At 50.4% G+C, this 25,467-nt stretch overlaps 1 protein-coding gene across 5 annotated transcripts in view; it reads left to right on the top strand.

Annotated features, from left to right (window-relative positions):
• RCL1 (RNA terminal phosphate cyclase like 1) overlaps nucleotides 1-18,122 on the top strand; it is a 57,429-nt gene extending 39,307 nt beyond the window's left edge. For 4 of the 5 annotated variants that reach the window (XM_042963376.1, XM_042963375.1, XM_042963379.1 and 1 more), the window contains 3 exons: nucleotides 2,800-2,956; nucleotides 7,655-7,758; nucleotides 17,322-18,122. In XM_042963376.1, coding sequence (XP_042819310.1) covers nucleotides 2,800-2,956; nucleotides 7,655-7,758; nucleotides 17,322-17,472 — 412 coding nt within the window. In that variant the 3' untranslated portion in view covers nucleotides 17,473-18,122. The remainder of the gene's footprint in view (nucleotides 1-2,799; nucleotides 2,957-7,654; nucleotides 7,759-17,321) is intronic. The other variant, XM_042963377.1, reaches the window with a different exon arrangement.
• Nucleotides 18,123-25,467: the final 7,345 nt, after the last annotated feature.

The following is a 25,467-nucleotide window of genomic DNA, read 5'->3' as shown; positions in this document are numbered from 1 at the left end:
GTGAGGGTGATGTGGCATTTCTGACCTTGATAAGGCCCATGGGAGTGACGAAGGCAATTTCAGCCACGTGGCAGTGGCTCGTGGTTCAGCGCTGCAGAGGGGAAGACGTTGGAGGCTGTAGTTGGGAAAGGATTTGTGTGCACAGCTGGCCCTTCCTTTGGTAGTTGGGAATGTCAGTGATGGTCCTGGACCCCTTTGGGGCACTGCTCTGAAACCACCGGTGTCTTCCTCACTCGTATGGTGGGAGTCATGGTGCCGGCACCGTTAGGTCACCGTAAAGATGGAGCGATCACCCGCGTAAGCCACTAATGCAATGGCTGGCACGTAGTAGGTGCTGCAGAAAAGGTTCCCTTTCTCTTCCCTTCTTGGCCATTCTCCGGGGAGGGGGATCACAGAGCGGTGGGGGAGGATCAGTGCAGCAGCAGCTGTCTGAGGGGTCTGGCCTCTGGCTCCACCAAAGGGTGGCTGAGAATAGAGCAGAGCGGGCTTGAGGCCGTGCTGCCCCCGGCTGTGGTGCAGCTGTTTGTAATGCCATCGACTCAGCTGACCCCCGTGTGCAGTTCAGTCCTGTCCTTGCTGAGGGTGAGTAGGAAGCTCACATGGGGATCAAGATGTGGGCGTGATGGAGATTCGTGGGTCATCAACTCCAAGCCCCACTTAAAAAAATTACGTGTAAGAGCAATGCATAACATCAGGCGAGTGTTTGTTTTCTACATCTCAAGCTGCAGAGGACTCATGGTGACCTTCCTTGTCTGTAATGGAAGTGTAAAGCCACAGGGGGGTATTCTCCTCTTCGAGTTCAGCGGGGGATCCCTGTAGTGAGGTTTGCTGCTGACTCTAAGGCTGAGAGAGCGGGTGCTGAGGCCCGGAAGCCCGGGGACCAGAGGTTCCGGGTGGTCTGAGTCAGCTTGTTGACCAGCGTACGCATTTGCCCGTTGGCCCATTTTGATCCTCGCAGTCAGGACCTTAAAAAAATCTGGTCCTTTACCAACTGGGAAGTTTTGGAGGCTGTCACTTGCAAACTGTACTGATGCGGATGTTCAGTGAGGTCGCCTGGTGACCAGCTGCTCTGTCAGCATAACAGGCCCGAGGACACACACACCCCAGGTTGGAGGGGAGATACTGGAGGAATGCACACGGAGCTTCGTAGGCTCTCGAGTCCTTTGTTTTTCCTACAACAAATACAGCGTTAAATGGAGCCGTTTCGATTAAACATGAAGTTTATTGGAACAACAACTACACACACTTCAAAAATTTCAGAGATGGAAGAGTCCAGAATTCTTGGGAACTGCAGGTGAGCGGGTTGAAGCAGGGATGGCAGCATGTCTTCTGGTTCTGCGTCCCTCTGTTTTCCACTCTGCAAGCTCTCGTGGCTCCGCCTGTACCGCTCAGGGAGCTGGTGCCGCACCTTCCTCCTGGTCAGGTGACTCGAAGGCCACTTCAGCTTGTCCCGTGGCGTGATGGCTGGGTGGCGCGGTGTCCACTGTAGAGCACGAGTCGGAGCGCCCAGAACCTTTGTCCTCAAAGGTGTTAGTTAGTAGCCCTTGGCTGTGTAGACACCATTTTCTTTTAAGAAATTTAGGACTGACCAATATAGTTCTCTCATACAGTGAGCTCACTTAGTGCGTTTGAAACACTATTAATTTTATGATTTTATGCACAGTTTTTCTGAAGCAGGTATCTTGGCTAGTCTTGTGCTGGACACGTAGAAAGTGCTTCAGGAACACGTGTGTTGAATTGGGTTAAAGGAGGCACGTGGGTGCCGTGATTGCATGTGGAGTGTACATCTGGGACGTACACATTTAAAAGGCACCGGGCAAAGTAGACATCTGTGAGATGTTAAATTTGGAACTTTTAGGGGAGAGAGACTTGTTTTTATTGTTTGTGGACCGATTTTGTTTTGTGTCAGACTGGTTGTCGCTGAGCTCTCTAGGAGCAGGAACACTCGTGTACGTGGTGCCCCACGTCCTGTCCACAGAAGCTTTCCGCCACATGTTTGTTGGGGTGCGTGAACAAATGAGTCAGCAGTGATTCTGGATAAGAAAGGCGTTAGCTTCTGGCTGTTGGTAGTAGAAACACAGCAGAAGAGGACGCGGTGCTAGCTGGTTATCTCAAATGAATTCTGAGGTGGGGATGTTCCTTCATCCGAGGTGTGCCATCCCTGGGCCTCTTCTGGCTCGTGTGGTACTTCCTCATCACGGGGGATGAACAGCCTGATGTTTCAGGTGGCCTCCAGGCCGCTCCTTCCTTCTGGATTGGTTGAGGGCCCAGTACTGTGGTAGAGAACTCTCGTAGGCTTTGGAGTCTGGAAGACCTGCCTTCGAAACGCGTCTCGGTCACTTGCTGGCGGTGTGGACTTGGTGCAGGTTGCTTTGTTTCTCTCCTGTTACATGGGATGGTAATACTTACCTTGCAGACTTACAGTGTCAGACCCCTAGCTCAGAAATTGGCCATCAGTAGGTGCTTGATATCTGGTAGCCCTTGTTAATGCTACTTTATACGTCGATGGTGACAAACTCTCACAGTGGGGTCTCTCACAGGGTAGGCGTCGGGGGAAAGAGGGGGAAGGCAGGGCCGGTAGGAGAAGCAGTGCAGACTCGGGCCTCCTTTGGTTCCGCCCTGCATGCTCTCGCTAAGTCATTTGTATTTCTAGTGTAAGGCGGTGGGAGTGCTGGCAAGGCTTGGTGTGGCCAGACAGAAGGCCATCAGAAAGATGTTTGTGTTCTCTTTCCTTTTGCGGGTGGATGTGCACCCCCCACTTTATCAGCCGTACTCACGTCCATGCCTTTGAATCTCCAGGTCTCCGGGTTTCGGGTTGTCACTGGTTGCGGAAACCACCACCGGCGCCTTCCTCAGTGCCGAGCTGGCCTCCAACCCCCAGGGCCAGGGGGCTGCCGTGCTTCCGGAGGACCTCGGCCAGAACTGCGCCAAGCTGCTGCTCGAAGAGATCTATAGGGTACGTCTCGGCCTCTGCAGGTCTGGGAGCGGTGCCATCAGGGAGCGGTTCGCTGTCTCTCATTCTTACTCCTTAGCAACTTTCTTCTCCTCTGAGGGCTTGAGCCAAGGAATTAACTTCTTCCTGTGCATTCGGCAGTTTAGCATTAACTAGTTTAATAGATGAGGTAAGCTAGTCAGTGAGCAGAGATCCAGCCCCTCTGGTTTGGGATACAGAGCAGGTAAGTTTAATGGGGAGAGGAAAGAACTGGAACAAGAGAGGGAAGGTAAAAATGGAGCACATTTGGTGGTGACTGGCCAGGTGAAGAGCAGACACTGCCTTGACCACACAGGTGCCTTCTCCCGGCTCCCCCAGTCTTGCCGTAGGGGAATGGGGGTGCGCTCTTCTCAGATTTCTCAAGAGAAACTGGAAATCTGGATTTGTATGTGACAGTTCAGATAGAAAATAATATCGACAGGCCGCATTGTGCAGCGTGCTCTCAAGCACAGAAGAATGTCTTGGGAAGGCAGTCCTGCGTCCAAGCGTGGTCGGGGCTTGGAAGGGTCCGCGCACGGGACGGCGGGAGTGGGACATGGCCTGCCCTCTCTGTCGCCACGGTGCTTTCTCTGCCCGTCCAGACAAGCGGCACACACGCTGTATGTGCTCACACGCTGTTCCCTAAGATAGTTGAGGTGACCTCAGAGAAGCAAGGAAGAAACTAGGAAGGAAGGAAAAATGATGGCAGGAGAAAATAAGATGAAGCCACCTGAAAATACATTCTTCGTGACCTTACACGCTTTATTTAGTGGGGAGTCCCAAATCTGGCTCCAGGGTTTGTTACCCTGCACTACCTTTTGTCTTGGTTCCATGTCAGGAAGCCCAGGCTTTCCCTCTGACGTAGAATCCAGGCTCTGAGGGACGGTCACTGCCCTGCTGTGGATGCGAGGGCCCACGTTTCAGAACTGAGCACAAGTGGGAACCATACTCTGGGTGATGCGCTACCAGATGGCGTGTAGCATTTGTAACCTGTCTTTCTTCTCTAGCTGAAGGGCCTTTCGTCTCTGTATTTGTCTGTGTATTTATTCTCGGACACTAGACATCTCTGTGGTACTTTTCTGGAGTCTCCCGGGGAAGCTTTGCCGTGTTTAAAGCAGCAAAACTCACATGGGAGCCCAGTGAAGAAATAAGACCAGTAAGGCGGGTAGAGTGGTGATTTTTTTTTTTTTTTTCTTTCCTTTCTTCCTTTTTCCACTGTAGCTGATTAACCTCTGAGGTAGGGTGATGCTTGGGCCATGGGTATTGATCCCTGTACAGGCCTCACTAAGGAAAACAGCTTATTAACGCCGTCTACTCCCCTGATCCAAGTCAGCATTCTTGAAAATATGTTACCGGTCCCAGGGTGGAACAAGTAAGAATGAACTGTTTCTTCAGAGTTGATTAAAATTTCCAGGTCTGAAATGGCTCTATTTAACGTCCATCTGATTAAAATGGAGGACAGACTGTACCTGTCTGCGTCGGAGTGCCTCGATCGTCTGGCCTGCGCTTTTTTTGATGCTAAACCAGCCCAACGTTTGGTGCTACATTCAGTGATTTTTGAAAGATGGGTGGTAACCGGAAGCTGGGAGTGAACGATCGAGAGCTCGCTCTGCCTGTTACTTAGTTCAGGAAGATTGTCATCTCGGCATTTATGAGGGAAGACTGCATCCTGTGGTGACTGGCAGGCGCTCTCTGTGACTGTGGGGACGCTGCTGTCTCTTTCTAGCTGACCTGGGGGCATCAGAAGCATCACGTTACAGAATAGCCCAGTGGGGGCCCACGAGCACAGCTGGAGTGTATGTTACATCCCTGTAAAGAGCAGATTGTAAGCCTCTGGGTGAGAGCACAGCCCATCGTCAGTCCACCCGAGAGGAAACGTGCAATCTGGATTAGGTTATTTTATTTTATTTTTTCTTTACGCTCCAGTTAATTTCTGTTTTATACCATCGCCTTATGCCTGGACCAGGTTTTTTGCCTTTGTTTTTAATCATTGAGAAAACTGTGTGTGTGTCTGTGATCCTTAATTGTCAAAAGGATGAAAACGCTTTATGCTTTCCTGAATAATTTTTCATAGGTGTGTGATATGATATGGTTTAAATGAGTCATAAAATCCATCCCTTGGGGACACCTGGGTGGCTCGGTTAAGCGTCCAACTTCTTTTTCTCGATATCAGCTCAGGTCACGATCCCATGGTTCGTGAGATCGAGCCCTGTGTCAGGCCCAGCATTCCTGTGCAGACAGTGTGGAGCCTACTTGGGATTCTCTCTCCCTCTCTCTGCCCCTCCCCTGTACACACGCAGTCTCTGTCTTTCTCAAAATAAGTAAATAAACCTAAAAAAAAAATCCATCCCTTGGAGGGTCCCGCTTATTTTTTACCAGCGTTTTAACCCTCTGGTCTAATCCCTCGTTTCATTTATGTCTCCTCTGTTCCCAGGCCCCCTTGATTACGCCGCAGGCTCTCTGGGGCTGCGTTTCTCATCTGCCTTTCGTTGCCACCACCTGCTGCCCTCCTCGCGTCCGCCTGCCTCTCTAGTATCTTCTGTAGACCAGGTCTCCCCCTGAGATACTGATCTGATCGATTCCCCCCTGTGCTCAGAGACCTTCTCCAGCTTCTCACTTTCCCAAGATAAAGTCAAAACCCTCAACCTGGTTAGAAAAGCCAGTCTGTGTACGTCCTCTTCTTCCCATGGTCTCTCCTTCTCCTCTGCAGACAGCAGGCAGCCACTTCGCTGGCCTCCTGGCTGCTCCTTGCTGGCCCTGGGTCCAGTTTCCCCCGTCCTCCTGCTGTCCCCTCCAGGGCCAGCTCCCGTCCCCCTCCCCAGAGCCTCCCTCTGCTGCCAGCTGGGTGACAGCCCTCTCCTGCCCGCGTTGGCAGCCCCAGTGGCCACACCCCCTCTGCTGCATAGCACTGGCTCCACTTGAATTGTCCCCATTCCTGCCCCTGTATCATCTTTGCCACAAGACCAGAGCCACTCAGTACAGGTTCTACACCCCGTGCCTCGGGGGTAGTCCCGTCACTCCCTCCGTGGTATCCTGTGCACAGACCCTGACATAGTTATCGCACTAAAATATCGGTCCAGCACGTACTAGAAGTCCGTGAGGATGGTAGAATAGCAACACAGTGATAAGAAGGAGAGACTGAAGAGAACAGTTTAACTTTAGACAGTTGTGAGAGGGAGCAAGTTCTGTCAAACAGAGTTAGTTTCCTTGGGCCTCCTGTTCTCCATGTGGGTCAGGTTTTCCTTTGTAGATGGAAATACGTACGCAGTAACTTCTTAAAATTTGCTAAACCAGGTGAATATTGTCCTTTACTATCTCCAGTGGTTTGCGAAGAGCAGTGGATTTTCATAAAGGCCAGCTGTAGCAGAAACCCCTTTATTTTCTGACTGTTGTCACAGAGTGTGACACAGAGAATGAATGTCTGTGCCTGAAAACTGACTTATCCGCTACCCTGCCCCCACTAACAGAGGACAGAGGCGTACCCACATAAACAGTGGGTGCACAGTCCGAGAGAGCCTCGCCGTGGACAGGGATGCACTGTGTTAGAAACCGGGTTTCTTACTGTGACGTGTGCCAAATACATAGAGATCCAGGGTCATCCTGCTTTCATTGTGGACAGTGTTAAGTTTGAATGGTTCGAAATCAAATTACCCCAGGAGGAATGATGAGAGATCAAGACAAATTTAAGGGCACAGATGTCAACAGCTGTCATGCAAGCCTCTGCTGAAGCAAAATGGCGGCAGAGGTGGACAAATTCAAGAGCGAAAGAAGAAGGGCAACCAAAGCAGTTGCACCTCAGGAGAGAGTTTTGGTCTGCGTTCTGATACGGAAGAAAAGGAAGGAGGAGTTGGGGGGAGGGGAAGAACGCACCCTCAGTAAGAACTGAGGGGGTGATCATAGTCGTTGCCCAGGTTTAAGGCGTGCACAGGGAGAGGTGGAGGCCCCTGGAGCGTGGCCGGCCGTTTCTGAGCGTGACAGAGTGTGTGCACAGGTGGTGTCCGTGGAAGGTGATGTTCCATTCACGTCACCTTAACTGTGGTGCTCCGTGACAGATCAGATCAATAGAAGCAACCTTCATTTAGCCCTGGGTATTCAGCTATGGAACCGAGTGCACGTTTCTGCCCGTATGTCCTGCCGCGGCTTTAGTTCCAAAGGCAAAGTGGTGTTTTTCACTAGATGCGCCTCAGTAGACTTGAGTGTCTATTCGTTCTCATAGTCTCCGCGATTGCAGTTCTTTTTTTTTAAATTTTTAAAAATTTTTAACGTTTATTTATTTTTGAGAGAAAGAGAGAGAGACAGAGTGCAAGCACGAGAAGGGGCAGAGAAGGAGACACAGAATCCAAAGCAGGCTCCAGGCTCTGAGCTGTAGCACAGAGCCTGTCGTGGGGCTCACACTCATAAATAGTAAGATCATGACCTGAGCCGAAGGATGCTCAACCCGCTGAGCCACCCAGGTGCCCCTGCAGTTGTTTTTATTAACTGTGTACCCCCTTGAAGTTAGTTGGTATAGGATCGCTCTTACAAGACCGGTATTGTGTTTCATTATTGCTTGAACTCTGTTGCCTGCTCGTCTGTGCTTCGGATATTCTGGGCGTCTGTGGTTTGTTTCCTTCTCTCTGTTTTGTTGGTTTTCCATTTTCCGGTCGGTAGAACGATTAATCTCGAAAGTGTTTATGTTTACAGGGTGGATGTGTTGACTCGACCAACCAGAGCCTGGGTCTGTTGCTCATGACCCTTGGACAGCAGGATGTCTCCAAAGTCCTGCTAGGACCGCTGTCTCCCTACACGTGAGTCGTTTTTCTTCCACCTCGCGCCGTGCCATCCAGTTCAACCTTGCAGCTGCACAAAACCACCCGGGTGTCGTACTGCGTGTAGCTTGTGGCCGTGAACGCTTGCTCGTACCGTTGCTTACATGAACCGGAGGTTGTCACCCTAAACCCGGTATTTAACGAGGATTTTGCTTCACATCCTTTCTTGTAGCTTCATCATTCCCGTGTGTCATTCCCATGATATGAGAGTTACGTGAGAAATACCAGACAGTTCTTTTGTCTGTGCTTTAGACTTTGTTTCCGTTTTAAAGGTAAACTGGTTCTGTTAATAGCTTGGATTTTGTTGTTCTTTAAATCCCTCTTTTCCTTAGCTGTGGCAAAAAGGACTGTCTTTTTGTCCAAGATGATAGGGTGTGAGCAGGCTGGAAAGCCGGAGGAAGAGACAGAGTTCGTAGGCATGCTGCTGGACTAGCAGGAAGTTAGAGGGGTGAGTTTGAGGCTGTGGGTGTCCTCCAGAGTTGACGGCTAAGGCATTAAAGCAAGCACTCTCCAAAAAGAGCAGCTCTCAGAAGACTTCAGTGATACACGGCACAGGGGGAGAAGCATTTCCCACTGATAGTACTTGAGGTTGCCGTAACAGCCTGTTGGAGCGCTGATGTCTGCGAGTGTGTACTTATCCACTCGAGATCATTCGTACTCATCTGTGAGTGGGGAGCAGGGCCGGCTGGGCCTCATGGGAGGAAGTTTTCAGGTAGATATGAGACTGAACTGTCCTTTTTCGGTTATCATGGTACCGATGCTGTATGTCTGAAAGGTACAGTACTGTGATAACTGAAGAATGATGGTGCCATCACATTGAGAGAGGGGGCGAGCACAGCCATGGGGTGCTGCGTTCTCTGCCATGGCTCCAGGGGCCTGGAGACAAAGAGCTCAAAAGACATTCTTAAGGAGGCTTCTTCTTTTTTTTTTTTTTTTTTTTTGATTAATGGGGGGAGGTTGTTTTGAACAGGGAGGTGGAAGAGAGAGAGTCCATTCTGTTAACAGTGGGGGAAGACTGGTAAGCAGGAAGCCGGTGAGGACCACACGGTCTCCCAATAACTCATCTAAAGTATCTCACAGGACATGGGACCCGAAATTGAGTAAATGGCACACTCACACCGGGGGTCAGCATTGCTGAGATAGACTTGGTAATTCAGGCATTCGGAGAGGAGGAGGTCAGGGCTAGGAGCACAGCACTCCCGAGTGCAGAGATTTGCTTCCCGGAGAGAGTTTCCTGGAAGCTGCTGACAGTCTGCGGCCGCCATGGCCCCTTCAGCCGGGCAGCCGTTCTCACCGCTGCTGCTTTGCCCACGTCTGTCCGCCTCAGGGCAGCAGAAGGCCTCCTGCTCACACAGCACCAGGCCCTGTCTTCAAATGCATGTGGTCGTGGGCCATGGGGTTTGGCAGAACGTGGCGTGAAAAACGGAATGTATGTTTTTATTTTTCCTTGACGGTTTTTTTTCTTTTGGAGATTTTTTTTTTTCTTCAGTTGGGCTACAGGGCCTTTATAATCTTTTCAAGTCAGCAGCCCCTGTGGAGATGGCCAAGATGTGACTGACGTTTTTAAAAGTTCCTGTGTCCTCCTTGACTCACTTTTCACCAAACATTAATTGCAGTGTCCTGTCTTCCAGAAACCTTGCCTAAAATTATACCGTCTCCTGGGAAAACAAAGCGGTCTGCTCTGAATGGAGCTTCAGAGGAATAGGACAGATTGTAAAATTATGTGTTTTAAGACTTGAGGCTCGGACTTACAGGACATTTGTCCTCTGGGTTACCTGCCTCCCAGGGCTTCATGTAAGAGGGGCTGCCATGGGTGGGAAAGGACTGCCTACCTTCTTTTCGGTACTTTCTGGTAAGCTAGCATTAGGGTGGGGGTAAGGAGGTTTGTTTTTGAAAGCTGTATTTTTGAAAGGATCTGTTTAGGATCCTTTTTTTTTTTTTTTTCCTTAATTTTATTTATTTGTTTTTGGGAGAGCACAAGTGGGGGAGGGATAGAGAGACGGGAACAGAGGATCCGAAGCGGGCTCTGTGCCTACAGGCTGACAGCAGCAAGCTCGACGTGGGGCTCGAAGTCACAAACCGCAAGATCATGACCTGAGCCGAAGTCGGACGCTCACCCGACTGAGCCACCCGGGCGCCCCTGTTTGGGATCCTTTATCCTCGTGGAAGGCTCTGGTGGTCCAAAGTGACAAAGGGGCAAAGGTGGGAAGAAATATATGTCCTTCAGGGACGCAGCAGGCGAAGCTAACATCGTACTTGTATACGGCGAAGGGTGGAAAGGGATGGAATCCACATTGAGGACAGCCACACTTGGGAGGAGCAGTTTATCCTAATCCAGTTCAGGAGCTTTTGAGGTCAAACTGTCGCACTTAGTTTTATGCGCAGTTAAAGTCCTAAAAGTCCGTTTTCTGAAACCTCAGATTTCTAATGAAAACCAGAAGCAAGACCCTCTTTGGTTTAAAGAAATGTATTCTGGCCCTTTGCACATTTTGATTTTTATAGACAGCTTTTCAAATGTCTGTTGACAGAGCACTGGGAGTAAGTAGGATGTTTTTTCTTGCTTTCAAATCCTTTCTGGAAAATAAGGGTCTCTGTGTTCTTCTTTTCCTCTTCCCTCTGTCTTACTTTAGGAGATTGCCGTTGGCTTCCTGTGTTACTTGAGAAAGTAAGTCTGTATGTGTGAAATTCTTCAGGAAGGCCAGAGAGATTTTTTTTCCCCGTAGAATAAAATAGTGTTGGATGGCATGCCGGTACGTGTATGCTCTATTTCTGTTGACTTCGTTGAGTTTTAGATAGTTAGAGTTGGCGGTGGTGGTTCTGCCTTTCCCTCAAAACGCTTAACTTTACAGTTTAGGGGAGGATTTACACTTCATGTGAAGCAGGTTTAACAGCAAGGGAAATACTAATGAGCATCTTAATTGGCGCTTTTGGGAATTGTTCACGATCGGGGGCTGCGGTTACCAGAGCGTTCTGCGTCCTGCCGGTGCGCAGGCATCAGAGCCCCCCCTGTGTGCGTTTCAGTTCTGGCTCTGCCCTGGAGCACGGGAGACCGTGGACAAGGCACTGAGCGGGTCTGCGCGTCTGTGTCCTCGGTAGTGAAGGTGGCTGAGTGGTCCTGCGGCCCTGGGTTTGTGGAGGTGGTATGAGACTTTAATGAGGTCGGGTACCTAGTCCTCCCAGCCGTGCGGTGTGCCTGACAGAGCTCAGTCTGTGCTGAACAGCGAGGTTCCTGCCTCCACATCCCCTCTGTCTGGGAAGTCCAATGTCCCGCTAAGGTCACTTTGGACACCTGGAGGCCTAGTAAACTTGCGTTGGGTATTCTCAGGCCTGAAGTCACCGTAAATTGTCTGTTCAGCGACTCTAAATCTGTGTCCGTTATGAGCAACTTCCTGCAGTTGTTTTACTAAACAAACCATTCCCGTCTTACGTACTATTCCCGAGAATTGTGTAGGTCGGTTTCTTTAACAAGCACTTACAGTATTTACTGTTGTCCAGATGTTGTTTGAAGTGCTTTCAGAATATGAATTCACTTAGTTTTCATGATGACCCTATGGGGGGGTGGGGTGATAAAAGCAGGTAGGTACCCTTCGCTGTCCATCTTACAGGTGGGGGGTTGGGGCACAGAGAGGTGGAGCCACGTGCCCGGAGGCACATGGGTCAGCCGTGGGGTTCTGACCGAGACAGTCTCGTCCAGAGTCCCTGCGTCCCTGACGCACTGAGCTCTTGTGTAAGAGCTGGGATTGCATCCACGTTGCTGGGCTCCACGCACTTTGCTGCCTGGGGCAGGGTGCCACGCCACGTCTTTTCAGAGTCCTCGTTTCAAATTCTGCCGTAAAACGATCTCCTTCTATCTTTAGTTCGAAGTCTAAAATAAATCATGCCACTTTGTTTTTTTCTAACTTGAATAAATGACCTCTTTCCACTGCTTGTGAAGAGCTGGGGAGCCAGAGCCTGGTGTCCCTTTTGTCACTGACTGATGGGGACGGGGGGCTCCCGTCCCATGTGTGGTCTGGCGCACAGCCTGCGAATGACGCCCGGCTGTTTGGGTCCAGTCGCTCAGTTGCTGTCTGGAAGCTGGCGGGGCGCCGCCGCACCTCACGTTTGGGGGTGCCTGCGGTGCTGCAGGGCCCTGGCACTCTTATCACACGGTCAGAGCCCCAGCACGGAGCTGGCATACGGGAAAAGCACGCGATATCGTCAGTTTTCCAGATGAAACAAAATTCGGTTTGTGAAGGCAGCAGGAGGCAGGGAGCCAGGCTGGGAGAGATGTGGGTCCCAAGGCCGAGTTCGGCCGAGAGCTCCCGTTCACTCTCGGAACAGAGGCCAGCGGGCTTTGGGAAAGCCGCTGTTTGGCCACAAAAAGCACCGCCAGTGTGTTTTTTAAAAGCTGCTGTGTAATGACTCTGGGGACCCCATTGAGCAGGTTCTCTTCCTGTTCCCGCGTCTTTCCCCTCCACTTGCAGAGCAACGCCCGAGGCCTGAGAAGCAGGCAACCCTAATATCGAAGGGCCTTGGTGGAGCAGGAGGCGGGACCGTCTGTCCGGGTTGTGTCTGTGGAGCGGCCCGAGAGAGCGCTGTCCCGCGACCTCTCATCGCCTCCGTCAGGCTTCTGAAGGCAACGGGGGCTGTGTTTCAGAGGTGGGCCAGCCGCCTGGCAGGTCCCGGGCACTTGGGGTTCGGGGGGCAGGTGAGCGGGAGCCCACTGGCCTCCACCTGGTGACCAGCAATGGTGGCGGAACAGCCCCCACTTGGCAAATAGACAGGAAGGCTGCTCTGTGTGCTCCAGGATTCTCTGAAACCTGCTTGTCAGACGGACTGGAGGCTTTCGTGGAAAAGGAGGTTGTCGTCTTCGGTTTTGTTCTTCTAAAAACAAATCACTTTTTCCCGAACAACAACCAGAGAAGCTCACGGCAGGTACGGCTGTCTAAGTCAGGGGTTCGGACCTTCGCGCGGGAGTTGTGTAGGAAGAATCCCAGCCACCTCTGCAGGTACACGGAGCAGTGCAGGTGGTCGCCGCTCCGCTGAGGGACAGGGCTGCCGTGAGCGCGCCGCACGTCACTCCCGGCTGGCCGGCGGCCGCGTGCTGTGTCCAGCAGGCGAGGGCGCGCGGTGCGCCGTTGGCGTCCGGGGGAGAGGGAAGGGCGGGAGTGGGGCCTCTCGGGCCCGGGTGCGGGCGGCGGAGAAGGGCGCCGGCCGGCGAGGATGTGACTTGGTTAATGACTTGTTTCATCCCTTCAGGAGACCGTTAAGATTTAACGTCGCCTGTGGTTAGGGTCTCGGCTTCTGGAGAACCGGGCCGGAGGCAGGAGGACATTCCGAAGGCTGCCCCCAGCCCCGCAGGCGGGCTTCCTCAGCCGGGCAGGCGGGCCGGCAGAACACCTTGTAAAACGTGGACCCCACCAGGTCCAAAGGCCGCAAATACCCTGGAGCTGCAAATATGCAGGCCTGCATCCTTCTCCGGGAGCCTGGGAGCCCAGGAGCGCCCGGGGGCCCCTCGGGGATTCTACCAGCTGCCCAGGGCGTCTGGGTTTTCCAGCACAGTCGACTGATTCACGGTGCGGCCGGCCGGGGAGGCCCTGGGAGCGGAGCGTGCCTGGGCTGCGTTAGCGCTCAGGCCGCGAGAGAACAGACTGTTTTCTCCTTAGAACGCAGACGGGGTGAGGTGGCTGTGCCCTCCCCCTGGCTGCCAGCTGGAAGCTTTGCCCACGGATGCAGCTTGTTGATCCGTGGGTTTGATGTGTTTGTTTTCTCTCCTGGGACAGGCTGGGGGCTGTGGTGAGGCTGGGACAGAGAGCGAGAAACTGAAATGTTCAGTTGGTGAGAAGACCGGGAAGCCAGCAGGGGAAGAAGCGACTTCCCCTCCCTGCCGGGAGTGTGGACGGCACTTGTCAGGACTAGCCCTGGCTCCTGACTTCTGTTTGCTGCCTCCTCACCCAGTGGTGCCCAGCAGCTGGAGTGGCTCTGAGCAGTAGATGAGGTCTTTGCCCCGGAGGTGCTTTACCCAAAGGGGACGGGGCAGTTGTGAGCCCATGGCGCACGAGCAGTAATCGGACACCACGAGCAGGGCCGGGAATGCTGTCCTATCTCAGAGAGGTTGCCGGCTGGGGAAGCCTCGCCGGAGAGTTGGCAGATGGGATGTCGCTTTATTTATTTTTTTAATTCCTTTAATTTTTTAATGTTTATTTATTTTTGAGAGAGAGGCAGAGAGCAAGTGGGCGGGGGGCGGGGTGGGGGGGAACAGAGAGAGAGAGACAGGGAGACATAGAATCCGAAGCAGGCTCCAGGCTCCGCACTGTCAGCACAGAGCCTGACGCGGGGCTCGAACTCACAGACCGTGAGATCATGACCTGAGCCGAAGTCGGACGCTCAGCCGACTGAGCCACCCAGGTGCCCCTGGGCTGTCGCTGTAAAGATGGAGATGAAGAGACAGCCGAGAAGCGAGGGGCTTTCCTGCGAGCGCACCCCATGCACCAGAACTGCTTTCTGGGGTACTCTTTCTTCTCTTAGTCCCTGAAATGCTGGTCACGTCAGCCGGACGGGGTGAGGGATTGTCCCAGCCCCGTTTCTCCTTTTTGCCCTTTCTCTCCTGTGTAGGTGGAAAGACAGAGGGACAGGAGGGGGTGGAAAATGCACCCCAGGAGGTGCCCCGCGCTCAGTTGTGTCTACACTGTGTGAGCGCGGGAGCCAGGTTCAGTATGTCTTCTGAACTTCACAAATACCGTATATATGTATTCTAATCAGTGGTGTTGAGATATGATTCACGTGCCACACAGTTTGCCCATTTAAGGTGTGCAGTTCAGTGGTTTTTAGCATATTCACGAAGTCGTGTAACCATAACCACAAGTTTAGAACATGTTGGGCACCGCAGGTAGAAGCCCTCTGCCCGTTCACAGTGGCCCCCGGCCCTCCCCATGCCCGGCCTGGGCCCCGAGGCCCCGGCCAACCACTGGTCTGCTCTCTGCCTCCAGGGTCGGCCTCTTGTGGCCACTTCACATACATGGGCTCCTGCAGCGTGTGGTCTTCTGCGTCCGGCTTCTTCCCTAGTGTCAGGATTTCAGAGTTTGCGCTGTGGCTGGGTCAGTGCCGCCTTCCTTTTCTAGGCCGAATAATCCGCCGTTTTGTGTAGGCACTCAGCAGTTGATGGGCATTCGGGTTGCTTCTGCCTTTTTGACTGTTTTTGAGCAATTTTGTCGCAGACCTTTGTGTCAGGCCTTTGTGTGGGCCTGTGCTGCATTCCTCCTGCGCACGTACCTGAGAGGGGAGTTACTGGGTCATGTGGTAGCTTCTTATTTAGGATTTAACCGCCAGACTGGGAACACAGCGTGTTCCCTTCCAGCCAGCAGCGAACGGGGGTTCTAACTGCTTCACATCCTCACCCCCACCTGTGTTCTCTCTCTTTTTGATTGTGGCCCTTCTATAGGGTGTGAGGTGGGACCCCACAGTGGTGTTTTCATTTCCCTCATGACTAATGATGTTGACCATCTTTTCACGTGCCTATTAGCTATTTGTAAGGCTTTGGAGAAATGTCTATTCACATCCTTTGCCTATCTTTAATTGTATTTCTTGTCTTTCTGTTTTTGTTTTCTGAGTTGTAAGAGTTCTTTATATAATCTCGACACCAGACTCTTATCAGGTATATGATTTGCAAATATTTTTTTCCATCCTGAGAGCTGTCTTTTTACTTTCTTCATAATGTCTGTTGATGTCCAAAAGTTTTTAATTTTGATGATGTCTCATTTTGTGTGGCTTTTTTTTTTCTTTTCTTTTATCACTCTGTGTTCGGTGTTGTATTTAAGAAACTTGGGGCGCCTGGGTAGCTCAGTCGGTTAAGCGTCCAACTTGAGCTCAGGTCATGATCTCATAGTTCGTGAGTCTGAGCCCCGCATCAGGCTCTGTCAGGCTCAGAGCCTGGAGCTTGATTCGGATTCTGTGTCTCCCTCTGTCTCTGCCCCTCCCCCACTCACGCTCTGTCTGTCTCTCTCTCTCAAAAATAAACAACAACAACACACAGAAACCAATGTCTACCCCAAGATCATGAGGATTTACTGCTGTTTTCTTCTGTGACTTCCATAGTTTTAGCTGTTCTTAATCCATTTTGAGTTAGTTTTTATGTATGCTGGGAAGAGAGGGTCCAACTTCATCATTCTGTATGTGGAGTCATTCAGCACCATTTGTTGAACAGATTATTCTTTCCCCATTGAATTATCTTGGCACCCTTTTTGAAAATCAACTCACCATAAGTATGTGAGTTTATTTCTTGACTCTCAATTCTTTCGCATGGGTCTTTATGTCTAGAATCAGTCTTTTGAAAGCTCTTTAGGTGATTCCATAGCAGGCCCATTAGAGGCATCTGGCCAGGATAGGGAGTTTGGATGGTTCATTTGGGGGGCAACACAAGGTTGCTGGATATTTCATTATAGACATGCAGACCATCTCTTTTTAACTAATCCAGTATTCCCAAACTTGCCTGAAAAGAATCACTAGGGTTACTTGTAAACAATAGATTTCTGGCCCCTGTGCCCTGGGGAGATGGGGCCTGGTAAGGGGTGGGGAGGGCCTGTCTTTGTGTTGGCCTGTGCTTCCAGGCTCTGCCGCTGGACCCTTGTTCCCTACCAGTTGTTAGTTGAGTAAAACCTTCAGGAACTTGTGTGTTCAGTGAACACTCCAGGTGAGTCTTCTGGTTGGGCCAGCTTGGGGAGATGTTGAGTCGGCTAGGGCAGACCAGTAGAAGTCGCTTACCTGTCCCATGGTCCTTCCGCGCAATTGCTGTTCCCAGGGTGCTGTTGGGATGCAGCCATCATTCTGTCTTAAAGGAGATGACAGGAAACCACCCCGTGAAACTCCTTGTCATGTTTACTGTGAGCTCCTCCCTGGCCTCCTGCCATATACACACAAATCTTGTCATATCCAAGTTTCTCCCCCCCACCCCCTCCTTGTTTATTTAAATTTCCATAGTACTTTTAAAGAATATTTAACTTGTCTCCCTCACTAGATTGAACACTTCATGACAGAAGGGATTTTTTGTTGACTGCAACATCCTCAGCACCAAGGACAGTGCCTGGTACATAGCAGGCACTCAGTAAATCTGTGTGGAGTGAATGGAAGGGTTTTGTTGCGGTTGAGGAGCAAAGAGAAAGACTTTGCTCTATTTTGGCATCTTCTTGGTTTTACCTCATGATGCTGCGAGTCACGGGAGTACATGTTTCTCTGCCTGCGCTGCTCAAGACTAACGCTGTGTTTATGTCCCCTCAACTGCGTGGGACCGAATGACTTCTGTGTCATGTACTCACCTTGGACCTTTTAAAACTGTGTTTATCTTGTATCGTGTGCATCTCTATAGGCTGTCTAAATCCACTTTGGAAACTGGCAGGCTGTGAAGAAGTACTGTTCAATGAGCTTTGATGAGCAGTTCTTAATTTTAGATATTCTTGATCTGTGAAAGTAAAAGCTTGGGTTCTATGTGGGGGAAGGAGAATTTGTTTTGAAAATCGAATTCCTTTTTCACTCCTTCCTCCTTTTTTTTTTTTTTTTCTCCTTTTCAGGATAGAGTTTTTGCGGCATTTGAAGAGCTTTTTCCAGATTATGTTTAAAATTGAAACCAAGCCATGTGGCGAAGAACTCAAGGGTGGGGATAAAGTGCTGCTGACCTGCGTTGGCGTTGGCTTCTCCAACCTTAGCAAGACCCTCAAGTGATACTGTCACAAGATGAGGCCCCAACGCCTACAAACAAAACAGACGCTTGCCACGGACACCCAAGGGGACCAAGTCCAAATTCATCCAGGACAGGAGAGCCTCTTACCTTAAGGATTTCTTCATTTTCCATTAAAAACAAAGTCAGAACATTTAAATAAAAGACCTCTCTGTGTCGTGTGGTTTCTAGCCGTTTCTGCAGTGGCATTGACACTCCTCAGGAAGCCCAGTCACGACCAGAGCTCCCGTAGCCCACGGGGAGGAAGAACGTGCCTTCAGGACACAGCTGTGTTGCTGGAGCGACCGCGCCCCTGCATCTCCGCAGGGCTCACTCCGCCTGCATCCCCGGCTTCTGTCGTGGCGCTGTTCTCCAGACCTGCAGGGTCCGTTACAGTTTCTTCTGCGAGGACTGACCACTTTGAGCCTCGGTTTCTGGGTAGGGATTAAATGAGACCATATGGGTGGAAGCTCTTTATGTGGAACGCACGTGTCAAAAATCGATAATGTGAAACTAATTTGTCCCTCGTCTTGTGAACGGACTGATATCTTGGAGGCAGCTACCACTCTTCTCCGGTCCGTCACGTGTATATGTGGGGGGGGATGAGTGTCTGGAGAGGGCAGGGCTCGATTAAACTTATTGGATATTTTCTGTATCTCAGGTGTGATGTAGATTTTATTATCTTGTTAAGAAAATTCAAGAAGGGCATTTTATTCCATTGAAATGTATAATGTAACGACATTGATCTCCTGATTTAAACTTCTGTGTATAATAGTGTCAGAATCTGGAGTTTTACCCTACTTGCGAGCTAATAAGTTAGGTTATTACTGTTCCGTGGGTGCCAGCAGAAGTCCCGCGAGTCTTGCGTCAGAGACAGAGAATTTTACTACCTGGAGCGCAGCAAGCAGCATGAGCTTCATGTTTGTGTCGCTTTCCCTGCCCACTGCTGACGTGGAGGGACCCCAGGCAGACAGATGCCACGGGAGCAGCAGTTTGCATCACCGCCAGTGAGTTCCGCGAGCCTGGAGGCTCCACCTCTTCCGGCGAGCCTGCTCTTCGTTCCCGATGGGGTCGTATCTGCACCCCTCAGGATTGCTGGTCCTGCAAAGCTTCTTTGGCAAGAACGTGCAGGAACACCCGGCCCGTGCTGGGATGGCCCTGACAACGAACAGAGTCTACATCTGGTGTGTGTACGGGGTCACGGTTGGTAGGCAGGAGCAGACCTAATTCTTTCAACTCGGATTCCCAGTGTTATTCTCCAGCTGGGGGCGGGCGGCTTTTGAAGTAGGGAGAGGGCTTTGCCCCCTAGTCGTCTTCCATGTAGGCCTGACGTTGAAGAAAGCCAGGCCATTTTGAACCGTGGCATGGCATTTATGGAGAGCTTCCCGTGATTGTTTTCTTTTACGCGTAAGACGTGAACACGCCCTTAGCAGCTTAGAATAGCGTGCGTGTGTCTTCGTGCGTGTATCTTAGAATAGCGTGCGTGGTCCAGGTTGGACGTCCTGGTGGGCCTGATTGGACTCTGCTTAGAGTCTCACAAGGCTGATGTCAGGGTGTCAGCTGAGCTGGGCTCTGGGAAAGAATGTGCATCTAGCTCGCTCAGGTTTGTGGGGCTGGGCTTCCTGTTTCTGCCTGGCTGTCAGCTGGCGGTGTCCTTCCGCTTCTGGAGGCGGCCCGTGTTCCTTGTGACTTGCTTCCCTCCATCTTCAAGCCAGCAGCGGTGCTGTTGCATTGAATCTTTCTTGTGCTTTGAATCTGACCTTTCCTTGTGGTACCAGCTAAAGGAAACTTAAATGGCTCATTGCTTTGATGGCTTTTCAATGACTCCTATCACAGGCTTACCTGGGTAATCAGTGTTAAGGTCACCTGATCACGACGGTACGTAGGTTTGTGTTTGATTAGCTAGGGACCAGGAATCTTGGGTGGTCATCTGAGAGTTCTGCCTACCGCACATGCTGTGGTCTTTTTTTTTTTCCTTTATGATTAAAAAATGGATTTTTTTTATTGTAGCAAAATATTGATAACATAAATATTACATTTTAACCAATTTCTTTTTTTTTTTAAATTTACATCCAACTTAGTTAACATACAGTGTAATAATGATTGCAGGAATAGAATCTAGTGATTTATCGCTTACATACAACACCTAGTGCTCATCCCAGCAGGTGCCCTCAATGCCCATCACTCACTCAGCCCATCGCCCCACCCAGCACCCCTCTAGCAACCCTCAGTTGTTATCCCCCTCTCTTTTTGTCTTATTTTTCCTTCCCTTCCCCTATGTTCATCTGTTTTGTTTCTCAAATTCCACATCTGGGTGAAATCATATGATTGTCTTTGTCTGACTGACTTATTTCACTTAACATAATACCCTCCACTTCCATCCATATTGTTGCAACTGGCCAGATTTCATTCTTTTTGATTGCTGAGTAGTAGTCCATTGTGTGTATATACCACATCTTAATCCGTTCATCAGTCCCATGCTGCAGTCCTACTGAGTGCTGCTGATGTTTGAACTCAGATCTGTCCATGATTAAACATAGAACTAAGGGGCCACGTTGCTTTGGACATGACAGATAACTACCCTGTGGGGCTTTCTATCTCTTGCAGCAAGCTCTGGAAATGGTATCGGTCAATTTAGGTTACAAGTGGACTCCAGGCAGATCACAGCAAGCAGTAGAAGGGGTGTGTGCTGCTATCTGCCGTGAACGTGGAAGAATCTGGTGGTTTCCAGCCCTCCTTCTGCCATAGCTGCTTCCGCACTGGGAACCTCTGGTGGCAGTGGTGACGATCTTGCCAAAAAGGAGAAATTTCATGTTGGTATAGCCTGTTCCCAGCCCCTTCTTAAATGCTCCAGAGAAGCAGTACTACTCACTGGGCAGAAGCCATTCTGTGCAAAGTGCTGGTGCATCTTAGTGACATTCAGCCCCTCCAGTCTCTGCCTTGTTCCTAGATTAGCTCCTGGTGCATCCAGCTACCCCTGGGGTAGTTTGTTGATTCTAGTATTTTAGACTTGGTTTTCTATTTTGGTCTTTCTGTTCGCTGTCTGAAGACAGGCCACTCTGAATTCAGCGAGGCTAGCGATATTTTTTTTAGGGCAGATACACCTGTGACCTTATTGGGAGTCATGGCAGAACATTGCTTTTGCCTTTCTGTCATCTACCAGGCCCTGCTTCTGTCTTTAAAAACACCCTTCAACTACTTCTGTGTAAGCCCCAGCCAGCGTCCTTCATAATTACTCTACCGTATTCATCAAGGCAGTTGATAAGGGGTGGGAGGAAGCTGGGCTGTTGTAGCAAGACCTGCGGATGGGGGAAGAACAACGGGAGGCTGTATGGAAATTCAAGTTGCCCTCATAGGGCAGCTAAACTTCATGTTTGTTTGTTTGGTTTTTCAATCTTCTCTGATAAGAAAGTGGTGAAGGACATAACTAATGACAGACCCAACAGAACAACCCAAAAGCTTAAGTTGTGTCATGTGCCTATATTCTCATGGTCACAAAAGCCCATGAGGTGGCCACTTCCTTTTTTTTTTTTTTTTAATGTTTATTTTTGAGACAGACAGAGTATGAGTGGGGTAGGGGCAGAGAGAGAGGGAGACAAAGAATCGGAAGCAGGCTCCAGGCTCTGAGCTGTCAGCACAGAGCCCGACATGGGGCTCGAACCCATGAACCGTGGGATCATGACCTGAGCTGAGTTGGAGTTGAGTGGAACTGCAAAGTGCTAACAGCAAAGGAAGGAGCAGGCAGGATGGAGTAGAGGAGGTTGGAAGAAGTGGTAAAATCAAAGGCAGACGGAGAAAAGGAAACACCAAGGAAATACGGAATCACCACAGGGTTGGCCGTGCCCAAGGTGGGGGTGGGACTCACCTGGTTGCGGTGAGGGGGCCAAGACAGGGTGATGAAATGGATTTACTGGGGGTTTTGGTCATGGTGTGAGGATTAGGACCTGGGGTTCCATTGACTTTGCCTGTTGGTACTTGGTTGGAGACCTGTGGATGTACCAGTGGGCAGTATTCTCCAGTCTGTGATGAATAGGAAAGCAGGACCACCGGCCGGATGCCCAACCCAGACCTCCACTGTTCCTCACCTGACTCCAGGGTGGAGGAGAAGCAGCCCGCACTCCAGACAGCCCTGGCCTGTTCTTCACAAGTGACTAGTGGCTCATGGGAATGTGGCAAGCCAGGTCTTTTGGTACTTGAGTTGACTAGGTCTGAGAGGCCATTGGAGTAGAGAATTTATCAATGTTTGGCATGTTACAGAGGCCAAGCCACATCACTCCTTTACTCAAGCAAATAGAGTAGCTTTCATTTTGTCTGGGGCTGCTCAAATTCCTTGTCACATCCAGTCCACACTTGTCAGACAGTGTGACCCCAAGCCTGAGTATGGGCCTTGGGTTGGCCCCGTTGAAGGGACCAGGTCAGAGTTTTGTCAGATGGGCCCTCTCTGGTCCTTCTGATGCTAGTGGTTCTGGGTGTGGCTCCTGCTCTGTTGAGACCCTTCCTTCGGTTAGGTGTGCAGGGGAGGGTATGGATCTCAGGAGGTGAGTGTGGCACACTTGTGTTCTGGTTCAACGTGGCTACTGACCAGCTATTAGGATGTTACATAATTTACCTCCGCACACTTGGGTTTCCTCTGTGCAGTTGAGGCTGATGTGTGATATGGTGCCAGAAAAAACAGAAAGATGCCCATCACTGCCTCACTGTCCCCTCTAACACTCCCCATTCTCGTACATGTTTATTTAGGGTGGTGGGTAGCTTAGTTGTTCACGAATTCTCCTCCCTGTTAACCCGTGATGGTCTGGAGTGGGTTCGTCTTTTAAGGTTTGATGTGGCTATGCTTTTAACGTTATTTTTGAAAGCCTTTATTTTTTAAAAACATTAACTCAGTAATTTCTTAAAAAAATTTTTTTTTAAGTAGACTCCACACCCAACGTGCGGCTTGAACTCACATCCCTGAGATCAAGAGTCACGTGCTTTACTGACCCAGCCAGGCAGGCGCCCCTCGGTAATTTCTGAGGAAAGCTTTTAGTTTCTCGGGTTTCAGTAGAGCGATGTCAAATAACACAAGATTAGGAATGAGACCTTTGTGAATCCCAGCTATGTCCGCTGATGCGTGGCGTTGGGTGGGTCCTGCACCTGAGGCTAATTTTCTCATCTGCAAAATGGGAATTGTCTACCATCTACCCTGGTCTGGAGAGGGTTTGTACACATAATGGTTAGGTACTAAATGCTGAGGATTCTTTCTAGCTGTTTGATCCCTGGGAAGGATTCAAAGCAGGCTTCGCCCCCCCTGGTAAATGTCAGCATGAGTCACAGGGTTTATCTTCACATCTAGTACTTGGATGTGCTCGGCTGGAAGAACAGAGATGAGATATGGCACCTGCATGCGGGTCAGGGTCAGACTGCCCCATGACAAACGCTGGAGTTAAAAAGAAGGCCCTCAGGCATCTCCATGAAGTTCACCTTGTTCCAGTGCAGAACAGCAGGATCTGTCCAGTCGGGGCGAACTGACGAGGTGGGGTCTGCCTCAGGGCTGTTGGATCCTAGAGCTACTACCTATACCCATCCCCCCCGCGGAACTACAATGTCATCAGAATTCAGCTCTCTCCCATCTCCGCTCTGCTTTCTTCAGTGTTCACTCCCTTCTCCTGCAGACGTTCTCTTTAATAGTCTATCCTCTCCGCAACCTTAGTGGGTTTAAAAAACAAGAAAGAAAGAACAAGAATCTATAGAAGCGTGTCTCCCTCTGCTGACTCGAGAATGCTTTGATTGACCACATCTGGTCCATTATAGTACTTTCCAGAGCATGTTCCACGGTGCACTAGCATCACGAGATGCCCCCCCTGGAGAGCGCTTATTAGAGGTGTCGACCATACCATAATGTCCAGCCCAGGGTTAGAGCATCACAATGTTCATTAACAGAGCTCTGGGAATCCGGCGATTGGAACTGCCTTTATTAACCTACCTCTTTTCAGACTGACTTGACTGTGGGACTTTCCATACCTGCCAAATAAATACATAAAAGTATTACACATAGTGCTCTTATTCTGCAGATCATAATTTGGGGGTGTTTCTGGCCTAGTGGGATATTTGTCAGGAAAAAAATAAGCTCCTCCGTTCTTGGGGAGCCTGGGTGGCTCAGTTGGTTAAGCATCCAATCCTTGATTTTGGCTCAGGTCAGGGTCTCACGGTTCATGAGTTTAAGCCCCACATCTGGCCCTGTGCTCACAGCACAGAGCCTGCCTGGGATTCTCTTCTCCTCTCTCTGCCTGTCCCTCCTCGTGCACGCTGTGCTCTCACTTTTTCTCTGTCTCACAAATAAATAAGCTTAAAACGAAAACAAAAAACAACTCCTCCATTCTTGACTGGAGTATTTGTGAGAAGCTGAGCAGTTTTGGGAACCTGGTGGGAAATCCAGAGTCACATCTCACTCTTGCCCCAGCCTTACTGCCTCAGTCACCCACACACATGAACTTCAAAGCAGCGGCCACTAGTCCCACCCATTCCGATACCATCGTTTCTTCTTGTCTAAGCTCCGAAGTATTGGAAGTGTCGGGTATGTGGATAGGCTGGGATTTTTTTTTTTTCCGTCCTGTCATAATTACGACGTCCTTGGTTTCTTGAGCATAACATTGACTGTTCCTTACTTCTTGGCTCAGAAGCTTAACATGGCAATAGAGCTCATTTTAGCCCTCAGGAAGAAGAGGTCAGGACATGTGTGTCGAAGTTCTACTTGTGGGGTTCAGGGAGAGTGCCAGAGCCTGTGGCTGGTTAGCACAAGTCTCGCTAAAGGGTCAGGGAGGGGGCACCATGGAGAAGTGGTTGGCCATGCTCTTAGGCCAGCCTGAGCCCCCAGGCACTTGGATTTTCAGAGAACTCTGATGGGGGCATCACCTACCAGCAGGTGTGAAGAGAGAGTTTTTGAGGCAGTGGGCCTGGGAATGGGGAGAGAGAGCTTGGGCTTTTTAAGTGGGCTTTTAAAAAAGAGACGCTTGGGGCGCCTGGGTGGCGCAGTCGGTTAAGCGTCCGACTTCAGCCAGGTCACGATCTCGCGGTCCGTGAGTTCGAGCCCCGCGTCAGGCTCTGGGCTGATGGCTCGGAGCCTGGAGCCTGTTTCCGATTCTGTGTCTCCCTCTCTCTCTGCCCCTCCCCCGTTCATGCTCTGTCTCTCTCTGTCCCAAAAATAAATAAAATACGTTGAAAAAATAAAATAAAATAAAAAAATAAAAATAAAAAAGAGACGCACTTAAAATAAGGCCCTGCCACCCCGGCTCCTCTGCCAATGGGCTCTCTCCAGAAAAGAGCCCGCGTGGATCCTCTCTGAGGGTCCTCTCTGAGATGTAGAACTTACGTGGATGTTTTTGAAAGCGCTTGACCCTGTGTGTCAACGATAAACCTTTGCAGCTCTCGACAACCTGAGTGGGTGCTATTTGCAGTCCTGAGTTTTGTCTGTTGGGAGTTCAGAAGGTGAAATAGCAGCAAAGGTTCTATCACAGCCCTGAATTTGATCCAAGGGTAGGAGATAATGAAGAGAACTTGAACTTCCTATCCACCTACTTGAGGAGGAGGAAGCGGAGAACAGCCTAACCTCAGACTACAGGAGTGCGTGGTGAGTGCCTTTGTTAATGATGCCGACAAAACAGCTTTGGCAGAACACGAGGAGGAGGAGGGGGTGCTGATGGGGGAACAGCAGTGCCCTGGTGCCTCAGGGGCCATCCTATGTGTCTTATCTGTTTACCAGGAATCTGCAGCCCCAAGAGCTCTGCGAACACTGAACACGTAATACGACTGGCACATTCTCGTGCGACTCTCTTTCCAAATGCTAAGCACTTCTGCTGTTCAGAATAATCCACAAATTCGTTGTAGAGCATTCTGGTAAATTCATTCTTGTTCCATTAAACACCTTCTCAACCCGCAGACCCCGTCGTGTAGAAACTGGTGCGTGGAAATTTTAGATGTTTAAGAGCCGAGGTCCCCATGTTTTCTTGAAAAGGCTGGAATGA

Source organism: Panthera tigris, chromosome D4 (genome assembly GCF_018350195.1).
Source record: "Panthera tigris isolate Pti1 chromosome D4, P.tigris_Pti1_mat1.1, whole genome shotgun sequence".
NCBI classification, from domain to species: domain Eukaryota; kingdom Metazoa; phylum Chordata; class Mammalia; order Carnivora; family Felidae; genus Panthera; species Panthera tigris.
Note: the sequence above shows the minus strand (reverse complement) of the source record. Positions and strands in the feature narration are given on the sequence as shown.